Source organism: Megalobrama amblycephala, linkage group LG11, assembly GCF_018812025.1.
Source record: "Megalobrama amblycephala isolate DHTTF-2021 linkage group LG11, ASM1881202v1, whole genome shotgun sequence".
Classification (NCBI taxonomy): Eukaryota; Metazoa; Chordata; class Actinopteri; order Cypriniformes; family Xenocyprididae; genus Megalobrama; species Megalobrama amblycephala.
In genome coordinates, this window is record NC_063054.1 from 17,625,881 (window position 1) to 17,650,629 (window position 24,749).

Below are 24,749 nucleotides of genomic sequence, written 5' to 3' on the forward strand. Positions count from 1 at the left end.
CCACAATATATTTTTAAAATCATGAAATTAAACATGTTTTCTTAAAAAATGATACAAAAAGAGTACATATCTAAGACACATTTTAAACATTTTTTGTTTTCTTTATCATGTAAACTCTGACCCAAATGCAAGTGTGGGTCCCCAAATAAACAAATCAACTATCTACAGAAACAATAAATAGAATGAGTTGTCAAGTAAACTTCATTTCACCAATTACCTAACAGGCCATAACGTCAAAACTTACTCACGAGTGACAGGACATCAAATTTGAAAATTTCCCTTATGCCTAGCATTAATTAATGGCTTACTGACAAGACCTGTGCGTAGAGAAGGAACATAGTGGTCTGAAACCAGGAAACCTGACAAACACGAATGCAGAAGGCAACAGCAGACAGGCACGGGAGGGGCGTAAAAAGTGCAATGCAAGACAACAAGAATTACAGGAAGTGAAGAGGGAAAGGGAGAGAGAGAGATAGGGAGAGAATACAGGAGAGAGAGAACAAGCAGAACTACTTTTCAACCCAATGATGACCCCTCCCAAACCAGAAACTACGATGAAAACATTTGTTATAACAAAGTATCTGTATAAGTAACGCTGCACAGCAAAGCAAACCACCCTACATACTTCCCTGTAACACTACAAAGTATCAGTATTAGTGCACTTTGCTCCTTTGCGTTTCTTGGCTTATTGAACGAAATGTCGTGTATGAATTGAATAGAACTGTAGCGTACTTACGCTGTTGCAATATGGTTTTGACGTACTCCTTCCTTACTTCTCAAGTTCGGCTGACAGCACCTTACAAAACAGTTCCAGCCCTGGGCAAAGTCAACAGCGTGCATGACCATAAGCACACTACGAACAATGCAGTCTACGTAAACGCCTAGACGTAAGTGCGCACATTTGATACCTTAAAATACCATGTCATAATGCATCGAGAGGCCTTTGTAACATGTAGGCTGACAAATATAACAACTTTTTGTATCCGAACACCTCGGTTGTAGTCACCAAATCTGCTTTCCTGTTTACATTCTGCCGTTTACGCGCAGTTTTACCGATCTGTTTGCAGGATGCGTAGAGTTCGAGGATCCTCTTGAAATAACCAATCCATCAAAGTTATTTATCAACAAAACAGTTCGCACCCACGCAGCCAATCAGCGTGTTTCGGGTTGAAGGCGAGGCGATACAAGGCGCAAAAGCGAACGCTGTGATTGGACGGGAGGAACTTCTCGCGCACTGCTGGAATGGAATGTGCAATATTTAATTAGTGAGACCAACTGAAAAAGACGACATTTATATTTGCAAGTTACTTTCGCTTTTACTGACTTCGAGATATACTGCACAGGATGTGTTGGAAGTTTCACTGACTTCGAGATATAAAAGTCCAGCGCTCTATTTTGGACAACATGTAATTGTAACTTGATGTCAGGCTCCTTACCACAAAAATGTAAGCGTGTCACAAGCCTTTAATTTTTCTGTAATTTAATTACAGTTACTTCTGATGTAATTATAGACTGTAGAACAATTCTAGTGGATTTACATCAAAATTTAGTGTTAATGTTTTTAGTGTAACCTTCTCACTTTAAATACTTTGGTCAGTTCAAGAATAATTCATGCAGTTCTTTATTGTTTATTTGAAAGAATCAAAAGTGCAGTTTTGTGTCTGTCCTTGTATTGTTCAGCTGGTCGAGGCTGATATGGGATTTATAAAGTAATTAATAAGTAATCCAATATATATATATATTTTTTTTAGAAAGAGTAGGCTAATTAGTACACTGTTGAAGATGTAATTAGTGTTGTTTTTTACCCAACACTGGTTCTAAATACTAAATATTAGTTCTATTTTTTTTTTAAATTTAAATTCTAGTTCTATTTTTTTTTCTAACTAGTAAAGTATAATTAAATACTAGTCACTATTGGAATAAGTAACTAATAAATAAGAACCAGTATCTAATAATGAACAACTAAAACATTTTGAGCAAAAAAGTACTGGTAGTAGCATAAAAAGTACTAGTTGCATAAAAATAACATATTTATGTTGGATAAAACTAGTGTTTAATTAATTAACGAATCAGTGTTTTTTGAAGAAAAAAATTAAATGAACGAATCATTTTAGTTCACGTCCATGCATTAACTTTTCTCCTGTGAAGCGTGTGAATGCGGACTGTGATTAACTATATAATATATATCACTTGTTGGCGGATAAAAGAAAGGGGGGCAGATTTTTACGAATCGGAGTGGAAGATTCAACGACTCTTATGAGATGCAAATGACTCTGTCACCACCTACTGGCGTACGTAAAGTATCAGTGAACGAATCTGAACTAATATTTTTGGTCAACGTTTTCAGTCACTGATTCAAAATCTCTACAAAGCAACACAAACATTTGAGAAACAAAGAAACTTTTTATAATATCATATTGTCTCTTATAACGTTTTCTAGTTCAAAGTACTATACTGTTGAGTAAAATATTTATTTATTATTATTATTAATAATAATAATTATTAGTATTAACACACATTGTAGTTTCATTATTAGTATAGACAAATGACAGCGTTGCTCTTTTAAATGTCACATTAAGCAGACCTCTTCACGGAAATAAGGCGTCAGCTGGTGTGTCACATGATCGCCATCATGTGATTTGCATACAGGGGAACGACCTGTTCAGATAGCTGTAGTCATCATCATCATCAGCAAGAGAGACAAATCTCAAGACAACTGGAGTGTCTGATGTTCGCGGTCAGTCAGTCAGTCCAACACTCACCATGGCTTGGACCAAATACCAGCTCTTTCTCGCCGGTCTGATGCTCACCACAGGCTCCATCAACACACTATCCGCAAAGTAAGTAGCACGCACGCGCTAGATGGGAATTGTTTACATGTTATTTCTGCTTACTTTTATTAGTTGCCCCAAATTTTACCTCTATTAATAGAGCGGACAAGGATGTACTCTCGCTGTCTTTCACAAAACTGTACCTCGTGTCCTCATTGTTTGTGAATACATGTAATTTTTGATTGTATTAATTTAATTTTAAAAGAATGTAAACAAATTAGATTAAAGAAAGATGAACCTTTTTGATTGATATAAAAAATAAATAAATAACATTGTATGCAGTTAATATACACCGATGAAGTTGAAGTTAAATCGCACTTTTTAGGACAAGATGATTAGATGACTCTTGTGCAGTTGTAACGATCCGATGTGTCGTGACATGTTGATGCTGCAAAATCAGCAATTCTGCCACCAAAACACTTGTGACTATTAGTCAATAGTGCAGTCGCAGCATTAAATATCTTGCAAGATATTTCTCTCGTCAAGAACGAAGCTGTCTGCCACAAATACTGTGAAGTAATTTGATACAGCTTTGTGTCTAAAACAAGCTTGATGTTTCTAGGAAGACGATATTTGAGACCACAGTTTCACTTAATTTCTTCTGAAGAACTGACAACGGTGGTGTGATACAGATGCTTTTTTTTTTTACCTTTTATAAAACAGCTTTGCTAAATTAATTAAATCAAATTTTAATTCTAAAGAGGGAAAATTATAGTCTTTTCTTTGTCATGAGGTCATGAATTGTCATTTCATGGTTGTAAAAGTGACATTAGTGTACCATGTGCATAGTTACTTATTAAACTTACAGTGACTGGCAGGTGAAAGATGGATATTACATTTTAAACTTTGTAGTTTCAATGTGTTGTGTGGAAATGCTCATTATTATTAATTATCATAATTAAACATTATAGTTGAATATGAATATGAATGAAGTGAAAGAGGCTTCTAGCATTCGCATTTTTAAAAGCCGGGTTAAGGCATATCTTTTTAAAGTTGCTTATATTATGAGTATATTGATATTGTGTGAAATTGTGTGAAACTATGTCTTTATTTTACCTTGTGAGCTTTATATAGTTGCTTTTGAGCATTTTATATTGATATTGTGTGAAATTGTACTGCCAATATTTGTTTTTATGCTTGTGAAGCACTGCCTTCCATGTATGAAAAGTGCTATACAAATAAATGTTTATTAAATATAACACGTTGCATATGCACCGTTGTTTGGACAAACGGATACAAAATACTAGCCATTGTTAAGCTAATGTTTGCTATGAGTGCCTTATTTATAGTTATACTGCATATTAAGTTGGAAGGAATTTTAATATAGAAAAATTACACTCATCACCTTTAATGTGATAAATGTGTTCATCTTCTAGATGGGCTGATATGTTCTCTGCACCTGGATGTTATGGTACCAAAGATCATAACTTCTCCCACCCTTTTGTACAGGTAATGACATTCAATTATCCTTACCAAGATAACAACACACTATTCACATCAAAATTCCCCTCAGAGCACATGTTTTTTCAGTAGCTCAGCAGAGAACTGAAGTGTTATCTTATACTTTGGCAAAGTGAGAACTGGTTTCGAAACTTCCTTCATCGTACCTCTCCTCCTCTCGCCCTTCCAGGCTGTGGGAATGTTTTTGGGAGAGCTGTCCTGCCTGGTAGTGTTCCACATTCTCCTTTGTCATGATCGGCGCAGACCCGAGCCCTCCATGGAACCAGGCCAGAGTTTTAACCCCTTACTTTTCCTCCCCCCTGCTCTTTGTGACATGTTGGGAACGTCCATCATGTATGTTGGTGAGTGTTAATCATCTTTCACTTCAATTTGAGTTAGACAGTGTGATCTACTTTAAAACTATATATAATTAATATATTCATTTATATTATCTAAAAACATCCATTCTGTTTTAAAAAGATTTCCTTCCTTTTTCTTCATATCTCTAGCACTGAACATGACCAGCGCCTCCAGTTTCCAGATGCTGCGAGGAGCTGTGATCATCTTCACCGGACTGCTGTCTGTAGCATTCTTAGGACGCCGTCTGCAGCCCAGCCAGTGGATTGGGATCCTAGTCACCATCCTTGGTCTGGTGGTGGTTGGATTGGCTGACTTTGTAAACGGCCATGGGAATGACTCCCATAAGCTCAGTGAGGTTATCACAGGTAACTCTGCTGCTGCCAAATGTTTTTAATCATACAGAATGATGTATTTTGTCTACAAATCAGTAAAATCCTCTCATGAGCTGTTTATCAGGATATTTTTTTAACTGATTGTATCTTGCATCTGTAGCTGATTTGATTGTATCACTGATGATCCATTGATCTTTTCTTAAAGGGGACCTTTTGATCATCATGGCACAGATTATTGTTTCAGTCCAGATGGTCTTGGAGGAGAAGTTTGTTTACAAGCACAACGTGCATCCACTGAAGGCTGTTGGGACTGAAGGTAAAGATTTAGTCATTTTTAATCAGTTGCCACATTGATCCAAGTATATTGATGCTACATAATATTAAAGGGATAGTTCACCCAAAAATGAAAATTTGATGTTTATCTGCTTACCCCCAGCGCATCCAAGATGTAGGTGACTTTGTTTCCTCAGTAGAACACAAATGATGATTTTTAACTCCAACCGCTGCCGTCTGTCAGTCAAATAATAAGAGTGATTGGGAACTTGAACAATAAGAGTCGAAAAAACTTCCATAGACAAATCCAAATTAAACCCTGCGGCTCGTGATGACACATTGATGTCTTAAGACACGAAACGATCGGTTTGTGCGAGAAACCGAACAGTATTTATATCATTTTTTACCTCTAATACACCACTATGTCCAACTTCGTTCAGCATCCTGTTAGTAAGGTCAAAAAACGCGTTCTGATGACGGAAGTAATGTCTCGCCCATATACTTCAATGAGTGCGAGACATCACTTCCGTTGTCAGAGCGCGATCAGACCTCACTAACCGGATGCTGAACGAAGTTGGACATAGTGGTGTTTTAGAGGTAAAAAATGATATAAATACTGTTCGGTTTCTCGTACAAACCGATCGTTTCGTGTCTTAGGACATCAATGCGTCGTCACGAGCCGCAGGGTTTAATTTGGATATGTCTATGGAAGTTTTTTCGACTCTTATTGTTCAAGTTCCCAATCACTCTTATTATTTGACCGACAGACGGCAGCGGTTGGAGTTAAAAATTATCATTTGTGTTCTACTGAAGAAACAGAGTCATCTACATCTTGGATGCCCTGGGGGTAAGCAGATAAACATCAAATTTTCATTTTTGGGTGAACTATCCCTTTAATGTTGCCGTAATGATTATAATTTCACTTCATCCAATATAGTTCAAAGGTTCGGGGTTGGCTAGATTTTTAAAATGTTTTTTAAAGAAAGAAATAAAAAGTACAGTAAAACAGTATGTTTTGTTTGTTTGTTTTCTATTTTATTATATATTAAAAAGTAATTTATTCCCGTAATGGCAGAGCTGAAATTTTAGAAGTCATCCCTCCAGTATACAGTGTCACATGTTCCTTCAGAAATCATACTAATATCCTAAAGTAGTGCTCAAAAAACATTTACTATTATCGGTTGGTATGGGGAACACATATTCACTAATAACTATGACTCAAATTCTTAATTTACTGCTTATTAATAGTTAGTAAGGTATTTGTTGTAGCGTTTATGTTTATTGGGTAGGATTTAGGGATGTAGAATATGGTCATGCAGAATAAGGCATTAATATGTGCTTTATAAACAGCCAATATGTAAGCTAATAAGCAATTAGTTCAAAGTGAGAATTGTTCCCCATACCAAAGTTTTAACCTATTATCAGTGTTGAAAAGAGTTGTGCTGCTTAATATTTTTGTGGAAACCAGAACCATGATATGTTTTCAGGATTTTTTGATAAGTAGAAGGTTTAAAAGAACAGCATTTTTTTTTGTAACAATGTAAAGTCTTTACTGTCATTTTTTTGACCAATTTAAAGGTGCCGTAAAACGTCTTTTTAAAAGATGTAATATAAGCCTACGGTGTCCCCTGAATGTGTCTGAAGTTTCAGCTCAAAATACCCCATAGATTTTTTTTAATTAATTTTTTTAATTGCCTATTTTGGGGCATCATTAAATATGCGCCGATTCAGGCTGCGGCCCCTTTAAATTCTCGTGCTCCACGCCCACGGAGCTCGCGCTTGCCTTAAACAGCATAAACAAAGTTCACACAGCTAATATAACCCTCAAAATGGATCTTTACAAAGTGTTGGTCATGCAGGATGTCTAATCGTGTAAGTATGGTATTTATTTGGATGTTTACATTTGATTCTGAATGAGTTTGATAGTGCTCCGTGGCTAAAGCTAACAATACACACTGTTGGAGAGATTTATAAAGAATGAAGTTGTGTTTATGAATTATACAGACTGCAAGTGTTTAAAAAATTAAAATAACGACAGTCTTGTCTCCGTGAATACAGTAAGAAACGATGGTAACTTTAACCACATTTAACAGTACATTAGCAACATGCTAACGAAACATTTAGAAAGACAATTTACAAATATCACTAAAAATATCATGATATCATGGATCATGTCTCCATCTGCCATTTTTCGCTATTGTCCTTGCTTGCTTACCTAGTCTGATGATTCGGCTGTGTAGATCCAGATGACCTGCACTTGTCTAATGCCTTGAACATGAGCCGGCATATACAAATATTGGGGGCGTACATATTAATGATCCCGACTGTTACGTTACAATCGGTGTTATGTTGAGATTCGCCTGTTCTTCAGAGGTCTTTTAAACAAATTAGATTTATATAAGAAGGAGGAAACAATGGTGTTTGAGACTCACTGTATGTCATTTCCATGTACTGAATTCTTGTTATTTAACTAAGCCAAGGTAAATTCAATTTTTAATTCTAGGGCACCTTTAACTTGTCCTTGCTGGAAAAGGCTAACTGTTAAAAAGATTACATCAGTAATAAAGGGTAGTATAGATAAAATAAATGTTTTACTAATGAACATCTGACAAACAGATGCAATTTTAATGTTTATTTTTAAAAAGTTCAACAAGATTAATCTCTTTCCCAGCAGTGTTGGGGGTAATGCATTACAAGTAACTTGAGTTATGTAATCAGATTACTTTTTCAAGTAACTAGTAAAGTAACACATTACTTTTAAAATTTACAACTTCAATAAAGTAATGCAAGTTACTTAGTTTTCCCATTTATTGACTGACGGCTCTCTTTTCCCAATGTTGAGAAAAATCGTAAGTGCAGAGGTATGTGTAAACACGATGGTTATTGTAGTTCTGTGAATAAGCATTTCCTTCAGCCTGAGGCTTATTATTTCAATTTTGGTGTGAAAGGGCCTTTACATTTGCCCCAAAATAGAACTTTTTTGTAAAAAACAAAAACAAAACAAAGCCCACCCCAGGTGAAGAAATGTAATGCAAAAGTAATGTAACATTACTTTTCTTAAAAAGTAATGCAATTAGTTACTTTTTAAGGGAGTATTGTAATGTATTACTTTTCAAAGTAACTTTCCCCACCACTGTTTCCCAGTACCTTAGTTGTCTTCCCTCTCTCTGTTTCTCAGGTTTTTTTGGATTTGTCATCCTCTCTCTACTCCTCATCCCGATGTTCTACATCCCTGTGGGAAGTTTTGCAGATAACCCACGGCAGGTCCTTGAAGACGCCCTGGACGCCTTCTGTCAAATTGGCCACAAACCTCTCATTTTGCTGGCACTGCTGGGCAACACCGTGAGCATCGCTTTCTTTAACTTCGCTGGCATCAGCGTCACCAAGGAGATAAGTGCCACCACTCGCATGGTGCTGGACAGTCTGCGCACTTTAGTCATCTGGGTGGTGAGTTTGGCGCTGGGCTGGGAGAAATTCCAGGGCCTACAGATTCTGGGCTTCATCATCCTACTCGTGGGTACGGCGCTGTACAATGGACTCCACAAGCCCTTGATGGACAAACTTCCTTGCTTCCCTAGAGAGCAGACAGCAGAGGAAGGAGATGCTCCAGAGAGAGAGAGACTGCTTGGTGGAGGAAAAGCCACCCAGGAGAGCTAATGTTGGACATTTAACAAAAATTTAAATTTCTTAGTTTTAACGGTTGTTTCCATTTTAAGAGAGAATCACGTTTTAGTATTGTTTTAGATGACTAAATCAATACTTGGGAACCATCACTACTTATTGCTTAAATCCACTTTTTGTGGGCATGTCTCAACTGTAAAAAAGGGACGGTGATGCTTAGGTTTTGTATGCAAATTAACACTTTGTGAAAGGGATGGAAACATATAATTTTTACATGATTTTAATGCCAAAAAAACCTTAGAAAAATATTTTAAAGCTTTTAATTCTGTTTTATAGGTTTCAAAACAATTTTTTTTTACATGATGTGCTGTTGCGAGCACATTATTTCTCTAATCATTTTATTTGAGGAATATTTTTAATGATCTGTGAAACGGGTATTATGTACTGACAAGAAAACCTTCTGTTAGTCCAGTGATATTTGGTTTGTAAAAAATATGAAAAGTAGTTCTTAGCAATTTTTTTTCATAGGTGCAACGAAAATTGATTTCAAAAACAGTGTAGTTTTACTAAATGTATTAAGCATTGATATCTTCTGTGTTCCATTTGATTAATCTGTCCTCTGCATAAATGTATAAATTCCTCTCACATTCTTGTAAGAAAAATTTTTTTTTTTTTGCATTGTGGATTTGTTTGTGTTAAATGAAATGAACTTGAAGAGGACAGAACTGTTTCACTCCGTGACTTGTTAATTAGATCAGTTATGTCTAATGCTGGTGTCACATATATGTGTATGTAACAAATCTATTGCCAAACCTATTTTAATTTTGATTATTGGTTCAAACTAAATGTTTGAACTGTGTAATGCTACAATGAAGATACTGTATGTGACCAAGATGATGATAATTTTGTAACTTTTAATGTAAATCTTTCGTTTACATTTATGTACACTATTGCACAACAGATTTTCAGTGTGTGAGCATAATATCCCAATGCAAAGTTTAAAACAATGACCATCAATACAAATAATAATTACAGAAACTTTAACACTTTACATTAAGGTTCCATTTTAGTTAATGCATTAACTATGAGCAATATATTTGTTACAGAATTTATTAACTGTTCATTGTTAGTTTGTGTCAGTTCAGATCCATTAAATATTACTAACACAGAGAAATTATTTAAATCATAATGTATTAGTAAATGTTGAAATTAATAACTAAAATTAATAAATGTGTAAATGTTTTTAACTTAGTTCATGTTAACTCATGTTATATATATATATATATATATATATATATATATAATATATATTAGTACAGTACAGTCCAAAAGTTTGGAACCACTAAGATTTTTAATGTTTTTAAAAGAAGTTTCGTCTGCTCACCAAGGCTACATTTATTTAATTAAAAATACAGTAAAAAACAGTAATATTGTGAAATATTATTATTATTAACTACTATACAATTTAATAGCTAATGTACTATTTAAATATATTTGACAAAGTAATTTATTCCTGTGATGCAAAGCTGAATTTTCAGCATCGTTACTCCAGTCTTCAGTGTCACATGATCCTTCAGAAATCATTCTAATATGCTGATTTGCTGCTCAATAAACATTTATGATTATTTTCAATGTTGAAAACAGTTATGTACTTTTTTTTTCAGGATTCCTTGATGAATAGAAAGTTCAAAAGAACAGCATTTATCTAAAATACAAAGCTTCTGTAGCATTATACACTACCGTTCAAAAGTTTGGGGTCAGTAAGAATTTTTATTTTTATTTTTTTAAAAAGAAATTAAAGAAATGAATACTTTTATTCAGCAAGGATGCATTAAATCAATCAAAAGTGGCAGTAAAGACATTTATAATGTTACAAAAGATTAGATTTCAGATAAACACTTCTTTTGAACTTTCTATTCATCAAATAATCCTGAAAAAAAATATTGTACACAAATATTTTGTACAATTGTACACATTAAATGTTTCTTGAGCAGCAGATCAGCATATTAGAATGATTTCTGAAGGATCATGTGACACTGAAGACTGGAGTAATGATGCTGAAAATTCAGCTTTGCCATCACAGGAATAAATTACTTTGTGAAATATATTCAAATAGAAAACAGTCATTTTAAATTGTAATAATATTTCACAATATTACTGTTTTTTACTGTATTTTTAATTAAATAAATGTAGCCTTGGTGAGCAGACGAAACTTCTTTCAAAAACATTAAAAATCTTAGTGGTTCCAAACTTTTGGACTGTACTGTATATATATATATATATATATATATATATATATATATATATATATATATATATAATTTATAATAAAAAATAAAATTGTTGTTTGGGATCAAACCCAATCGACCAGTTGTGACGTCACATATCGGTGCTCTCGTTCAGTCATCGAGCCACCGCTGCTGCCGCTGAGAGAAGTGAAGCTGATAACGTGAACTTCAGTCTTTATTTTGTGTTTTAAAACGTTATGGGATTAGTATGTCCAACATTTCACATCAGCATGGTCTATAGAACAAAAGAAGATGTTTTGAAGCCTTCGGAAATATATTGGACCTCCGCTGCAGACAGAGGTAATGTACACACCGGGTAACTGAATGAGCGCGTGCATAGCGAGCTAGTCCGCATTATTAACGGGATTAAAGCCGTCACAACATAGTGTTGCCAATGCGTAACCTGGCAACCGTATGTTCAATAATAGCTGTATGTTGAGGCGCAGATGTTCAGTTTGGCTAATTAGCTAGCGCGGCACCGTTTCGTTGCGCTGTTTTGTTCAGTGATTTGGCTTTGGCTGATGCTTTAGCTTTAGCTAGCTTTGTCCTATGTCTCCCTCTTTTATGACTGGATGCGGAAAGGACAGAGAGAAAGACTCAACCAACATCTACAAGACAGCGGCAGTTTTCAACATAGCTTGTAGATGTTGGTATAAGCTAAAATGCTCACAATTCAGTTACACATCCAGCTAGTAAAGACATGTAACAGGCCAGCTGCAGCCACCCTTAAGATGATCCCTATTAAAACAGTACTGCATGCAGCTAACGAATGGCAGTTGGTTTGGACTGTCATCCATCAGTTCAGTTCTGACCGGTGGGGAAAATAATATTAGTATTGATAGTTTAGTCCAGATTTAATGACTAAAGCCTGAATAAATTACTTTTAACAGAATTGGGTCCTTTATAGACAATAATAATTTGTTATATTTTAAAGTACAGTAAACATATTTATTGTTTATATATATATATATATATATATATATATATATATATATAATATAAAATTATAGCATTTTACAGCAATACAGCATTGTTAATTTTTTAAGCAGTTGTGTGTGTCAGAATGGAAACATATTTTTACATTTGGGCTGTGACTAATCAAATCACTTTATTGCCACTGTGAATCTCAAACTTTTTTGAGTAATGGACCCCCGTCATATTTGGAACCATCCTCAAGGACCCCGGAATAAAATTGGCTCATTGGTATCATTAATGTCTTTGTGACGACCAAATGCAATCAAGTTAAATTTACTACTAACTTAGTTACTTGTCCTTTATTTAGTCATTTCGTCAGTTATATTATACATATATTATCTTCTTCTTTTATGGGAACATGTCAAAATATACAAAAATTCATATTCAGATATTTTATAAGGACCCCCTGGCATTATGTCAAGGACCACTAGGGGTCCATGGACCCCTGGTTGAGAAACACACACCATATACACAAGTGGAACAATAATTGAAAGTCTTGTGTGCATGATTCACCAACACTGCACTCAGTTATTGACAGACAATGCACAGTATACTTGTGCATAATATACAAAATTATACATATATTACTGAAGATAATGCACATATTATCTACAAGTGTTTGTAGTGGTAAATAAGTTCTAGAATGTTTCTCAATATGCATGTAGGCTCTTAGCAAATAGCAATGATTGCATTTTTTTTCTCTTTCAGTTACTATCAAACAGAGCCGAGGTTCTCTGTCTTATAACTAGATAGCCATATAAAATAATTAAGCTAGTCTTTGTGATGTAGATTTACAGATTATGTTTCCCTGAGTCACTGTCTTGCAGATTTTATTCTTGTTTCAGGCCTACAGTATGCCTGTTCCTCAAGGGTTTTACTGTATTTAGCATCATCAGTTTTGCTCTGCACCCTAGCATTGACAGTCAAAAAAGAACCAGGACAGATTCTTTTACAGATCTTGACTATTTTGTTAAAAAGACAACCTTGGGACAGGTCAGATTCAAGTAATTTAGGCTACCTTTACAGAAGGCCCTCCTAATGGATGCAGCCAAAAAAATATTTTTGTCATGTCTAAAGCCATCGTAGCAAAGGAATCTCCCTTATGTCTGCAAACTTCTCTAGAGCCTTTCATTTCTGCTGTAACCCTGCAGTTCCAACTAAATGAAACCTTTTTAAAGTCTACAGATGTTTTTCTAATCTTACTGTGATTTTCAGTGAGGACCCGAGCTCACTGATGTGAGGTGTAGAGCTTCTCTGAGTGTGCTCAGTCCACTCTTGAGCATCAGGATGAGTGGAACAGGGGAGCAGACTGATATCTTGGCTGTCGGGAGCATGGTCCGGGAGCGATGGAGAGTGGTGAGTTCTTTTGAAGGAGCTGTATTTATGAGGACAAGACTTCAGGACTGTTCAAATACTCACTGTTAGTTTTGTAGACATGTTCTGATAGCTGTCAGAATCCTTTATGTAAACTTTCGCACAGACGAGGAGTTTTTTTCCTTTTAAACTGAGTCAAATGATACACTGCAGGTGTGTTGAGCAGTGCTGACATCAGCACAGAAAACTGTACAGCACGCTGACAAATAGTCATGAGACACAGCATTATATTTCATGACAAAAGTGTTGTTTTGCTAGGACATTTTTTCAAAGGCAGTATTTCATGCCTGAACAGAACTGTCATGTAACATCTGTTCTCCAACACAAGTTTGAAAGCTGTCTACTCAATTAGAGAAGGGGAAAAAAGATGTATACAGTATAATACCTAAGTTTGAGGTATCTTTTTTTGGAAAAAATTATTATTTTTATTTAGCAGGCATTCAATTGATCAAAAGTGACAGAGAAGACAATGTTATTTTTATTTCAAATAAATGCTGTACTTGTGAATGCTCTCTTTATAATATAATTTTTGTTTTGTTTGTTTCAGGATTTCTTTTTGTCATTCATTTCATATTTTTCTTTCCTGTCTAGTTGAAGAAGATTGGTGGGGGTGGTTTTGGCGAGATCTATGAAGTCCTGGACCAGGCGAACCAGGTCAACGTGGCTCTGAAAGTGGAGTCTGCCCAGCAACCCAAACAGGTCCTGAAGATGGAAGTAGCAGTTTTGAAAAGACTTCAGGGTAAAGATGAAGACAGACATTTAAGGCCTATATTAAGCAAACATAAAAACACTATATTCTGCTCTATTATGGGCAAAAACAGTATTACATTGGCAAAAATACAAATGTATAACATTCACTATTTCTTTATTTTGACCTATTTTGTAGGTAAAGACCATGTTTGTCGTTTTGTTGGCTGTGGACGCAATGACCGCTTCAACTACGTGGTTATGGAGCTTCAGGTAGGGCGTCAGATGATTTATTCTTGTTTCTGAATTGATGGACGTTATTTCACACAGGTCATAGTAACACAACAACCCTGACTTCAGTCACCTGAAGTGATGTTTGTCCATTGAACTGCAGGGAAGGAACTTGGCAGACCTTCGACGCAACATGAGCCATGGCACATTCAGTGTCTCCACCACACTCAGGCTGGGTCGACAAATCTTGGAGGCCATCGAGAGCATCCACTCTGTGGGTTTCCTGCATCGAGACATCAAACCCGTATGTCTACTCTCTCTTTTAACAGGGCCTTATTCTTCCTTTTTAGACTATATAAACTAATCATCAATCCTTTTCTATTTCAAACAGTCCAACTTTGCAATGGGCCGTCTTTCCACTACATGCCGAACCTGTTATATGCTTGATTTTGGGTTAGCACGCCAGTTTACAAACTCATGTCAAGAAGTCCGTCCAGTGAGTAATCACAGATTTATTTTAAAGGTTATATTTATGAAACATTACTCTGTCTTTGTAAGAATGCTGTTGTCATATAGTAGTGTTGCTTAAAGGGATAGTTCACACAAAAATTAAAATTCAGTTATCATTTACTCGCGTTCTATTTCTGGCTATTTCTTCTGTAGAACACAAAAGCAGAAGTTTTAAGCAATTACTGAAGAATTGCTCTTTTCTATTACAGTGATTGGGGATTGAAGCTTTCAGTATTTAAAAAGGACACAAAAGAACCATAAAGGTTTTATAAAAGTGGCTCCACATGGCTCCTGCACTATATTACAGGCCTTCTGAAGTCATACGGAAGCTTTTTTTTCCCATTGAATCAGTTGATCTTGTTCCCAAAACTGGTCTAAAAGATACTACTCAGACTCTTATGAATGAACCAAAAGGTGGATGTCAAGATTTTTAAGTGAACATTGATGAATTTTCAATGTCATCATTTTTGAGTGAACTATACCTGTAATGTATTTCTATATATTTACTTATGATTGCACATTCTCTTTATTGTCCAAAGCCACGCCCAGTGGCAGGTTTCAGAGGGACCGTCCGTTATGCTTCAGTTAATGCGCACAAAAATAAGGTAGCTTCTCTCTTTTTGCACACATTCTCAAGCCAATGGCGGATGCCGATCAGATGTCTTTTACACAGCAGGTCATATTACTTATTCATATTTCACTAAAATGCACATCCTTCGTTTTCAAAGGAAATGGGTCGTCATGATGACCTCTGGTCGTTATTTTATATGCTTGTGGAGTTCATGGTGGGTCAGCTACCCTGGAGGAAAATCAAAGACAAAGTGAGTTCTGCTCAAATCATAATTTTCCATGGATAAGAGATCTGCTGGTGTTCTTAATCCTGCTATCAATACAGGAACAGGTCGGAAATATGAAGGAGACGTACAACCATCGCCTCATGCTCAAGAGCCTCCCAGATGAGTTTAGCATTTTCCTCGACCATATCTCCAGTCTGGACTACTACACTAAACCGGATTATCAGGTACTGAACTGAGCCATTTTTTAGCAAAGATTTTTGTAAGCGTACCCATTCACTAACATACTCTCTCATTGTGTTGCAGCTGCTGATGTCAGTCTTTGACAACAGTATGAAGAGCTACAATGTGGTGGAAAACGACCCGTATGACTGGGAGAGAACAGATTCGGAGGACACACTTAATGTTGGAACCCTAACAACCACAGCCCAGCAGTTGACCCGCCTCACACCTGCATATTTGGGGTAGATATCCAGCATCTATGATGATTCAATAATGCATTGAGTCTCTATATAAACTGTTTGATGTCTACATGGTTAAATGAATGTTTCTTCCTAGCATGGCCAATGCCTCCGTGATCCCGGGCGATCTGCAGCGTGAGAACACAGAGGACGTCCTTCAGGGTGAGCGCCTCAGTGAGGCTGATAATTGCGCCCCCATCCCAACGCAGCCTGCGCAGGGAGCGGATGTCTGGGAGGATATGGAGCACAGCCGTGACCGAAACCTCAACCATGTTCAGCCGCTAATCAGAAAGGTACTATTCAGACCACTGTAAAAAAAATATGGACGACGCACCTCCACTCTCTTCCATTGTAGAAGAGTGAAGCCGCCAATGTCTTAAAGGTCCCGTTTTTCGTGGTTTTTTGAAGCTTTGATTGTGTTTATAGTGTGCAATACAACATGTGTTCATGTTTCGCGTGTAAAAAAACACAGTATTTTTCACATAATTTACTTATCTGTATACCGCTGTTTCCACTGTCATAAAAACGGGCTGATGACTTCCTTGTTCTATGAAGTCCCTCCTTCAGAAATACGTAACGAGTTCTGATTGTGTCAGCGGTTCCTGTGTTGTGATTCGACAGCAGTTTAGCACATCTTGCCCGGAAAGGACACGCCTCTTACCATAACGTGGAGATGCACGCGCTCATGTCTTTAATTTTACCCTATCAATTTGAGCCGGAATCAGACCCGGTGATTGGACTGCGGGATGAAAATAACAGCGTTTCGACGACATGGCGACAAACACACTATACAAACGCAACTCTTGTGTATTCCTGTGGGCGGAGGTTAGTCAAAAAACTGTTTTAGTGACGTCATTAAAGAAGGAAGTAGAGGGATGTAGTCCAAACTGGCCGTTTGATGTAGGCGACTTCTGTTAAATAAAATATCTCGCTTGGCATTGAACTTTGAGCTTTAAAATTTTACAGATCTTATTTATACTCTAACAACAACATTACACACTAACTAAAGTTTGAAACATGGGATCACGAAGAACGGGACCTTTAATATGGCGCTGACATCTTATGCAGATTTGGGACCTGATTCTGCACAGTAGTGAGAATGAAGTGTTGCCCCCACACTCCTGCAGAATCGTTTACTACAGTTTACTGCAGAACAACTCATTATTTCGGTGTGAAATAAACAGTTATGGAAATGTAGAAATTAAAGTTAAAGCTCCAGTCTTCTCCCGAAAAAAGTCTCAGTGACTACTTTGCTGAGAGAAGCTGTCGATCGCAGCTGTCAATCATGACGTCACATCCCCGTTTTTATAGCATCAAATAATGAACTAAAACCAAACTTATTTAAAAACGAACACTTGAACTTATATCAACATGATAAAAACTACATAAAATGACAGAAACCATCTTTGGAAAAAATTATTTGAAGTGTAATTTAATTGTTTAGTTTTCCTCGCATCCCATTAAATTACATGGAGAGGGCGGGGTTTATGACCTATACTAGGACCAACCACCTGGGGGCAATCGAGATGCTTTGGTTTCACTTTTCAGGATTTGTGCGGCACACTTGATTCAGACTGAATGACTGCTAATCACTCTGTTATTTACACACCTGTAAACTTGTCATTCTGGCTTTAAAATAGGCATTAAAACATTTTTTTAGGGTTATATTATTTTTTTTTCTTTTGGTGGGGGGTTTATATGAATGTACAGTAGTCAACATTTGAAGTGGATCAAAACCTTTCATCAAAGTTGTCCTAAATCCTTCTTAGGACAACTTTGATTAACTTTTTTGATCCACTTCAAATGTTGACTACTGTATATCTGAAAGGAACTGACTCAGTCTTCAGAAAAGTTTCAATGCTGTTTTCTTTTCAATTTTCCACATTATATGAGTGGTAACTGCTATATTTCTACTTTTTGATTAGCACCACCTACTGTCAGAGAGTGAATTTGCATTTTCATTCTGCCCATCTGCCATTTTTCTTAAAGGGTTAATTCAAAATTATGAAACGCGTCGGAGACTGACATGGAATAGAAGAAATTGTTTTATAGAAGTCATTATTTTTGCACACAAAAAGAATTCTCGTCACGTCATAAAATTAAGGTTGAACCGCTATAGTCACACAGACTATTTTAACAATGTCTTTACTACCTTTCTGGGCCTTGAAAGTGGTAATTGTGTTGCTGTCTATGGGGGGATCTGAAAGCTCTCGGATTTAATCAAAAATATCATAATTTGTGTTCCAAAGATGAACGAAGGGCTTACAGGTTTGGAACGACATGAAAGTGAGTAATTAATGACAGAATTTTCATTTTTGGGTGAACTTAACCCTAAGACCATTTATATAAAGTGCATAATCATTTATTAGGATGGAATATGAGGTTTATCATTTTATAAAAACTTTTTGTTTTTGTCAAAACTTGTATTATTTGAACTTTTACAGTTTAGGATATTACCATATTCATTAGAAGAATTTAAAGAGTAGGTCTATTGTTACTTATACCCTCCCCATCACCTTTTTCGCCGGTCTGAAGTTTGCAGGTTTGTATTTAATTCAGAGATAATCATGAGCTTGTGTTGCTGATCCAGGTGGCTAGTGAGGAGGAGCGAAGCAAAGAGGGCAACCAGAGCCCCAACAGTGGCTCCATCCAGGGCTCTCCCAGACGTGTGCGTTCAGAGACCTTGCTCATCGACCGTGTGGCTCCTCTGCTGAGAAGGATGCGCCATAGTCAGAGCATGGGGCTGGACAAGAGACTGACCCCCGAACCCAAACCCACCATTGAACGATTTCTTGAGGCCTAGTCAGTAAACAGTCTTAATGAACTTCCATCCTTATAAATGTGAACTGGCCACTAGAGACATCATAACCACTTTTCCTTCTTCATCTTATTAGTTTAGGCAAGCAGCGGCCAGGTCTGTCCCAAGACAGGTCTGTCTGTCGGGTCGAGCAGGGCTCTTTGGAGGATGAGGAGGGGGCAGCCAGTAGCGGTTACGTTGCCGTCAACCTCAGCCCCGTCCCTCAAGAGGGTGACTCACAGGAGTGGGTCCTAGTTGAGCTTGAGGGAGGTAGCGGTTCAGCTGGCTCTAAACCAGATGAGGAGGAACGCTCAGGGATCTCGCCACGCTCCTCCAGCCCCCTCGCCCTCCCTCGCACCTGGTCCGACCCCTTGCCTCAGCGTGCTAGCAGCCTGATTGGTTCAGCAGAATTCCACACAGGTGTCTGCCACACTGGACCTCCATTCGCCCGACTTCCAGGTTTGCCTGGCGTAATAGGCCTGTCTGGATTGAGAAGACTTCCCACAATACAGCCTGCGTCAATGGTCCACCTCAGCAGGTCTCATCTTGAGCAGGTAAACAACTCATGCTATATTTTTAGTAGAAGAGTTTAAATTTCTAAACAAATAAGTTCATATTTTTGTGAGATATGATGTCAATTATACAACTTCTAAAATGTTTAGGGTCTGTAAGATTTTTAACGTTTTTGAAAGAAGTATCTTTTGCTCACCAGGGCTGCATTTATTTAATAAAAAATACTGTAAAAACAATAATATTGTGAAATATTATTACAATAAAAAAGAAAACTGTTTTCTCTTTTAATATATTTAAAAAAGTAATTTATTCCTGTGATGGCCAAGCTGAATTTTCAGCAGCTATTACTCCAGACTTCAGTGTCACATGATCATTCAAATGCCGATTTAGTGCATTTCTTCATATTTATTATCAATGTTAAAAACATTTGTGCTGCTTAATATTTTTATGAAAATTGTGATAGTTTTTTTCAAGATTCTTTGATGTATAGAAATTTCTAAAGAACAGCATTTATTTGAAATAGAAATCTTTTGTAATATTATAAATGTATTTACTGTTACTTTTGATCAATTTAATGTGTCCTTGCTGAACAAAAGTATTAATTTATTTAAAAACCTATAATTAAAAAAAACCCTGTCAACTCATGTCCATAATGTTTCATTGTGTGATGGAAACTGTAGCAGTGAGTAGTGATCGTTTATGGGTGCATTGCAGTAGTTTCACTGCAACATCACGGATTTTGGTCAGCAACTTGGATTTACACATTAACATCATCAGACCAAAAGTGAAGCTGACACAAACTCAGTAAATCTCACCAGATCAGTGTGTGGTACACTAAGAAAAACAAATTTATAAGAGTATATCTCTGCAGGGCTCCATTAATAATGTCCTGTCTCTTAATGCTATTTCCTTCACAGTCATCCAGTGCAGTGCTACAGCCCATTCAGCCTCAGCAGAAGACAGGAGACAACTCTCAGCCTGACAATCCATCAGGCCCTGTGGAAAACGAGCAGGACCATGGGTCAGCAATTTCACCCTTTAAACGCCCTAACAAGCCAGATGAAAACATTATCTCCGTCAAGGCTTCTGACAAGGATGTGGAGAGCGACTCGGGCTGTCCTGACGGCGGGCCTCCTTCAACCCCTAACCAGGGTGAGACAACTGGGCACAGTGTTGACGCAGCTCCGGCATCACCTCGTGAACTTTCACCTCGTGAACTATCACCCCGAACCAGTCGCATCCCGGTTCGTGACCCAGACTCTCCGACCCGCAGGGGTTTTCCAGCTCCGCTTTCCCCATCTCTGTCGCTGTCATGTGAGCACTTCCCCTCAGCACTGCTGCGTGACAAGTTCACCTTCCCCACCGGTTCTCGAGGATCAGACTGGCAGGTGGAGGAGCCGCTCTCTCTGTCTTCCTCTTCAGGACCTCTGTCGAGCAAGAGTAAAATACCAAGACCCATAAGCCCCACACTAGTACCGGACCAGCTGTCTTCTCGATTTATTCCTCGGCCACCACCAGGCAAACCGCCCCTTCGCACAGGTGGCGAGAACAGGTGAGAAAAGCAAGAATTGCAAAATTAGTATTTTCATAATGTAGCAAGTTCCCTATTTCACTGTATTAAGTTGTCCTCATGGGCTGCACGCAAAAAACACACATACAAATGAGACCAGTGTAGTCCATGAAATCTCTTTATGTGCTGGTCTGTTTTAGATAATCAAGTGTGACCAATGTAGTCCAGTTGATTAGGGCCCTATGATTTCTGCGATGCAGAAATGCAGATAGAATCACGGAATTTAGTCATAAAAACAGAATTTATTGTATAACGCGGAATATCATGGAATTTGTCAAATTCTTGATGAATAAATCAAAAGTAGGTCAGTACATTTAAATCAAATCACGATATAGACTAGTGTCTGTGAATATTAAAATGCAAAAAGACAATTTAAATATTTATCCTGCAGAACGCGTCTCTGTGTGAATGAATGGCGCAGACACGCGGTTTCATTTCCCACACACACTGAGGCACACATGACTCTCACAGTGTTTTCTCTGTCACCTCACTATATGAGGACATGAATGCATAAACTAAATCTCCAGAGCTGCTTTGAGAGTCTCACTCCATGAGCATTTTAGCATTTTGAGAAAAGCTAACATCATATCATAAACACACAGAAATAGATACTCAAACGTCTTCACGGAAACCCGTCAAAATAAAAGTTCCAATTTTTATTTTTCTTCCAAGTTTTGTGCAGCAAAGTGCATCACTTTGTTTGACAAAAAAAGGTTTTTTTAATGTCATATTATTAAAACATAAATTAAATTAATGTTTTATGCCTTTGTTTGATTGCCAGAAAATTAAAATACACAACACAGAATTTCTGAAAAAAACAAAACATTTCATAGAAAAGATGTTTTTAAATAAATATATTTTGTTGTTTTTATGAATTCAATTAATTAGACATGTTTTTTTGTTTATTAAAATGTAATTAAACCATTAAAATGGAATCCAGAGAACTTAATACAGGAAACACAGAATTTGGTCAAGATAAAACAGAATTTGAGAGGGAAAAAAAAAACATATTTCATAGGGCCCTAAAAAATTTAACTTTTAATGCATTGTTGTTAAAGGTGCCATCGAACGTTTTTTACAAGATGTAATATAGGTCTAAGGTGTCCCCTGAATGTGTCAGCTCAAAATACCCCCATAGATTTTTTTAAATTAATTTTTTTAACTGCCTATTTTGGGGCATCATTAGAAATGCGCCAATTCATGTTGCGGCCCCTTTAAATGCTCACGCTCCCCGCCCACGGAGCTCGCGCTTGCCTTAAACAGTGCATAAACAAAGTTTACACTGCTATTATAACCCTCAAAATGGATCTTTACAAAGTGTTCGTCATGCATACTGCATGCATGCGTTGGATTATGTGAGTATTGTATTTATTTGGATGTTTACATTTGATTCTGAATGAGTTTGAGGCTGTGATCCGTGGTTAACGGCTAATGCTACACTGTTGGAGAGATTTATAAAGAATGAAGTTGTGTTTATGCATTATACAGACTGCAAGACTGTTTAATAATGAAAATAACGACAGCTCTTGTCTCTGTGAATACAGTAAGAAACAATGGTAACTTTAACCACATTTAACAGTACATTAGCAACATGCTAACGAAACATTTAGAAAGACAGTTTAACGTACAAATATCAGTAAAAATATCATGTTATCATGGATCATGTCAGTTATTATCGCTCCATCTGCCATTTGTCGCTATTGTTCTTGCTTGCTTACCTAGTCTGATGATTCAGCTGTGCAGCTCCAGACGTTCTGCCCTTGTCTAATGCTTTGAACATGAGCTGGCATATGCAAATATTGGGGGCGTACACCCCGACTGTTACGTTACAGTCGGTGTTATGTTGAGATTCGCCTGTTCTTCAGAGGTCTTTTAAACAAATGAGATTTATATAAGAAGGAGGAAACAATGGAGTTTGAGACTCACTGTATGTCATTTCCATGTACTGAACTCTTGTTATTTAACTATGCCAATATAAATTCAATTTTTAATTCTAGGGCACCTTTAAATTGTATAAGTTTCATGATTTCAATTAATTAGACATGCTTTTTGATTTAACCATTAAAATTAAAATGGAGTCCAAAAAAATTAAAACAGAAAAAACAGAATCCAGAAAAATTAAAATGAAAAAAAAAAAAAAAACAGAATTAGGAAAAAATAAAACGGAATTTGAGGATTTCATAGGGCCCTAGTTGATGGACAAAAGACTCTTATAAACTCAACTGGAATACTAGTCTAAATCAGCCTGAGAAACAGCCATGTGAAATTCACAGCAGTAAAAAAGAGAGAAATTCTTTCATAAGGAAGCTAAATGAACATCACCTTTAGCTGTTACAGCATACATCTAAATAATTGATGTGATATTGAATGTTTCAGACGCAGACGCTACCGCATTCGAGCTAGCAGCACCGGGGACACGGACCTCTTGGACAACCTCACTCAGCTCATGCAGGAGCGAGGTGGGCTGGGCGTCAGCTCCTCTCGTTACCAGCGCACCACCGCCTCCTCTCTGCAGCGCTCGCTAAGCTCCTCCCCTTCCCGTTTTGAGGGGGGTCAGAGCCCGTCACCAAGTAGCTGCTCAGCCTCCCCGCCTCCTCGAATCAGTGACTTGCGAGTAAATCACGGGACAGGGTTCTGCACCAGAGTCAGGGCAGGAAGTCCTGAGAGCAAAACCACAACCAAAACGAGCAAATAAAGAGAAAAGCATGTAATGGATGGCGTGAGTTGTCAGTAATTTGACAACCTGTTCCAAAAGTAGCTTTTAACGTCACATGATGAAGCCTGATGAACTGAAGCCTTTTTACAAGTGGTGTTTCGATAAGTAGAGCGATAAAGGAACGGGTATTTGCCGGTTGGTTGTGAATACTTGAAAGCATCATGTTTTTGACATTTTAGGAAAACATGAAATATTAACATTCTGAAATTAACTTTTCAGTGATGCTGTGTAACTTTGTCCTAAAAACGTGCCCATTGCATTTCATCGCAGTTATTTTTATTTATTTATTTTACACTTTATATAGTTTGTGCCATATATTTTTTTTGTTTTTTCTATCATTTTTGTTTTTTTGTTGTTGCACATTTTACTTTACATACCTTACGTATGTCAGATTTTAAACACTATTTGTCACTATCAGTGAGAATGTTTGAAATGTGAAAACAGTGGGGCTGCACTTAGTAACTCATTGTATTCTGTCAAACAGATGCACATTTTAAGTTTTGTAGGCACTCTAACATTACATTTTCTATCATTTTTTTGGGTTTTTAATCATTGGTCAAAGCATTTAATCTTAAATGCTCATTTCAGCCCTTAGCCATCTATACAATGTGATATCATTCATGTATAGGTACATCTGGTCCAAGCAAGCATGTGTATATATGTATTTCAGGGAATGTATGTACTGTAAACTGTATCATCTATAGAATGTATTTATTTATTTATTGGATGTGGTTACATACATGACAATGTAGCTTTATGACTTGCTACTGAGTGAATTCGCCATCACATTAAGGGTCAGCAACCTTGCAATTGCCAAGTATAATCTCTTCCATGCCTGCAATATCATACTAACAGTCCCTGTAAATAGTTATAACATCAGTAAGAAACTTACCAATATATTGCAGCGAAACACTATACGGACCCTTAAAGGAACTCTTGATTCAAACACTATAGTCCCATTCCCATATTACTTGAA

At 36.9% G+C, this 24,749-nt stretch overlaps 3 protein-coding genes across 13 annotated transcripts in view; 2 read left to right on the forward strand and 1 right to left on the reverse strand.

The window, feature by feature from the left end:
• mideasa (mitotic deacetylase associated SANT domain protein a) overlaps positions 1–875 on the reverse strand; it is a 17,709-nt gene extending 16,834 nt beyond the window's left edge. For 3 of the 9 annotated variants that reach the window (XM_048206420.1, XM_048206419.1, XM_048206414.1), the window contains exon 1: positions 737–875. The gene's annotated coding sequence lies outside the window, so the exon portion shown is untranslated. Of the gene's footprint in view, positions 1–244; positions 589–736 lie in introns of those variants that run through there. The other 6 variants (XM_048206422.1, XM_048206421.1, XM_048206418.1 and 3 more) reach the window with 6 other exon arrangements.
• slc35f6 (solute carrier family 35 member F6) lies at positions 769–9,908 on the forward strand. 3 transcript variants are annotated; one of them, XM_048206435.1, is made up of 7 exons: positions 769–887; positions 2,650–2,840; positions 4,208–4,280; positions 4,462–4,633; positions 4,781–4,996; positions 5,169–5,279; positions 8,415–9,908. In XM_048206435.1, the coding sequence occupies exons 2-7, from the start codon at positions 2,764–2,766 to the stop codon at positions 8,891–8,893; spliced, it is 1,128 nt and encodes a 375-aa protein (XP_048062392.1). In that variant the 5' UTR covers positions 769–887; positions 2,650–2,763; the 3' UTR covers positions 8,894–9,908. The 3 variants fall into 3 exon arrangements, with proteins under 3 accessions (XP_048062392.1, XP_048062391.1, XP_048062390.1); XM_048206434.1 differs by lacking the exon at positions 769–887 and adding an exon at positions 1,305–1,445; XM_048206433.1 differs by lacking the exon at positions 769–887 and adding an exon at positions 1,306–1,445 and having other exon boundaries at positions 2,583–2,840.
• Positions 9,909–11,227: 1,319 nt separating this feature from the next.
• Positions 11,228–24,749, forward strand: part of ttbk2b (tau tubulin kinase 2b) — a 14,000-nt gene continuing 478 nt past the window's right edge. Inside the window, exons 1-15 of the mRNA XM_048206437.1 lie at positions 11,228–11,445; positions 13,336–13,476; positions 14,086–14,233; positions 14,381–14,454; positions 14,576–14,716; positions 14,804–14,908; positions 15,462–15,527; positions 15,651–15,743; positions 15,818–15,943; positions 16,023–16,180; positions 16,275–16,470; positions 18,768–18,979; positions 19,072–19,528; positions 20,405–21,039; positions 23,434–24,749. The exon at positions 23,434–24,749 is cut by the window's right edge and continues 478 nt beyond it. Of these exons, the coding sequence (XP_048062394.1) occupies positions 13,408–13,476; positions 14,086–14,233; positions 14,381–14,454; positions 14,576–14,716; positions 14,804–14,908; positions 15,462–15,527; positions 15,651–15,743; positions 15,818–15,943; positions 16,023–16,180; positions 16,275–16,470; positions 18,768–18,979; positions 19,072–19,528; positions 20,405–21,039; positions 23,434–23,752 (2,799 nt within the window). The 5' untranslated portion in view covers positions 11,228–11,445; positions 13,336–13,407 and the 3' untranslated portion in view covers positions 23,753–24,749. The remainder of the gene's footprint in view (positions 11,446–13,335; positions 13,477–14,085; positions 14,234–14,380; positions 14,455–14,575; positions 14,717–14,803; positions 14,909–15,461; positions 15,528–15,650; positions 15,744–15,817; positions 15,944–16,022; positions 16,181–16,274; positions 16,471–18,767; positions 18,980–19,071; positions 19,529–20,404; positions 21,040–23,433) is intronic.

Excerpts from the sequence above, each read along its gene's own strand:
- slc35f6 (XM_048206435.1), top strand. The coding sequence starts at position 2,764 with ATGGCTTGGACCAAATACCAGCTCTTTCTCGCCGGTCTGATGCTCACC. Across the intron at positions 4,281-4,461 it reads TCTCCCACCCTTTTGTACAG|GCTGTGGGAATGTTTTTGGG; the intron begins GTAATGACATTC and ends TCGCCCTTCCAG. Across the intron at positions 4,997-5,168 it reads GCTCAGTGAGGTTATCACAG|GGGACCTTTTGATCATCATG; the intron begins GTAACTCTGCTG and ends CTTTTCTTAAAG.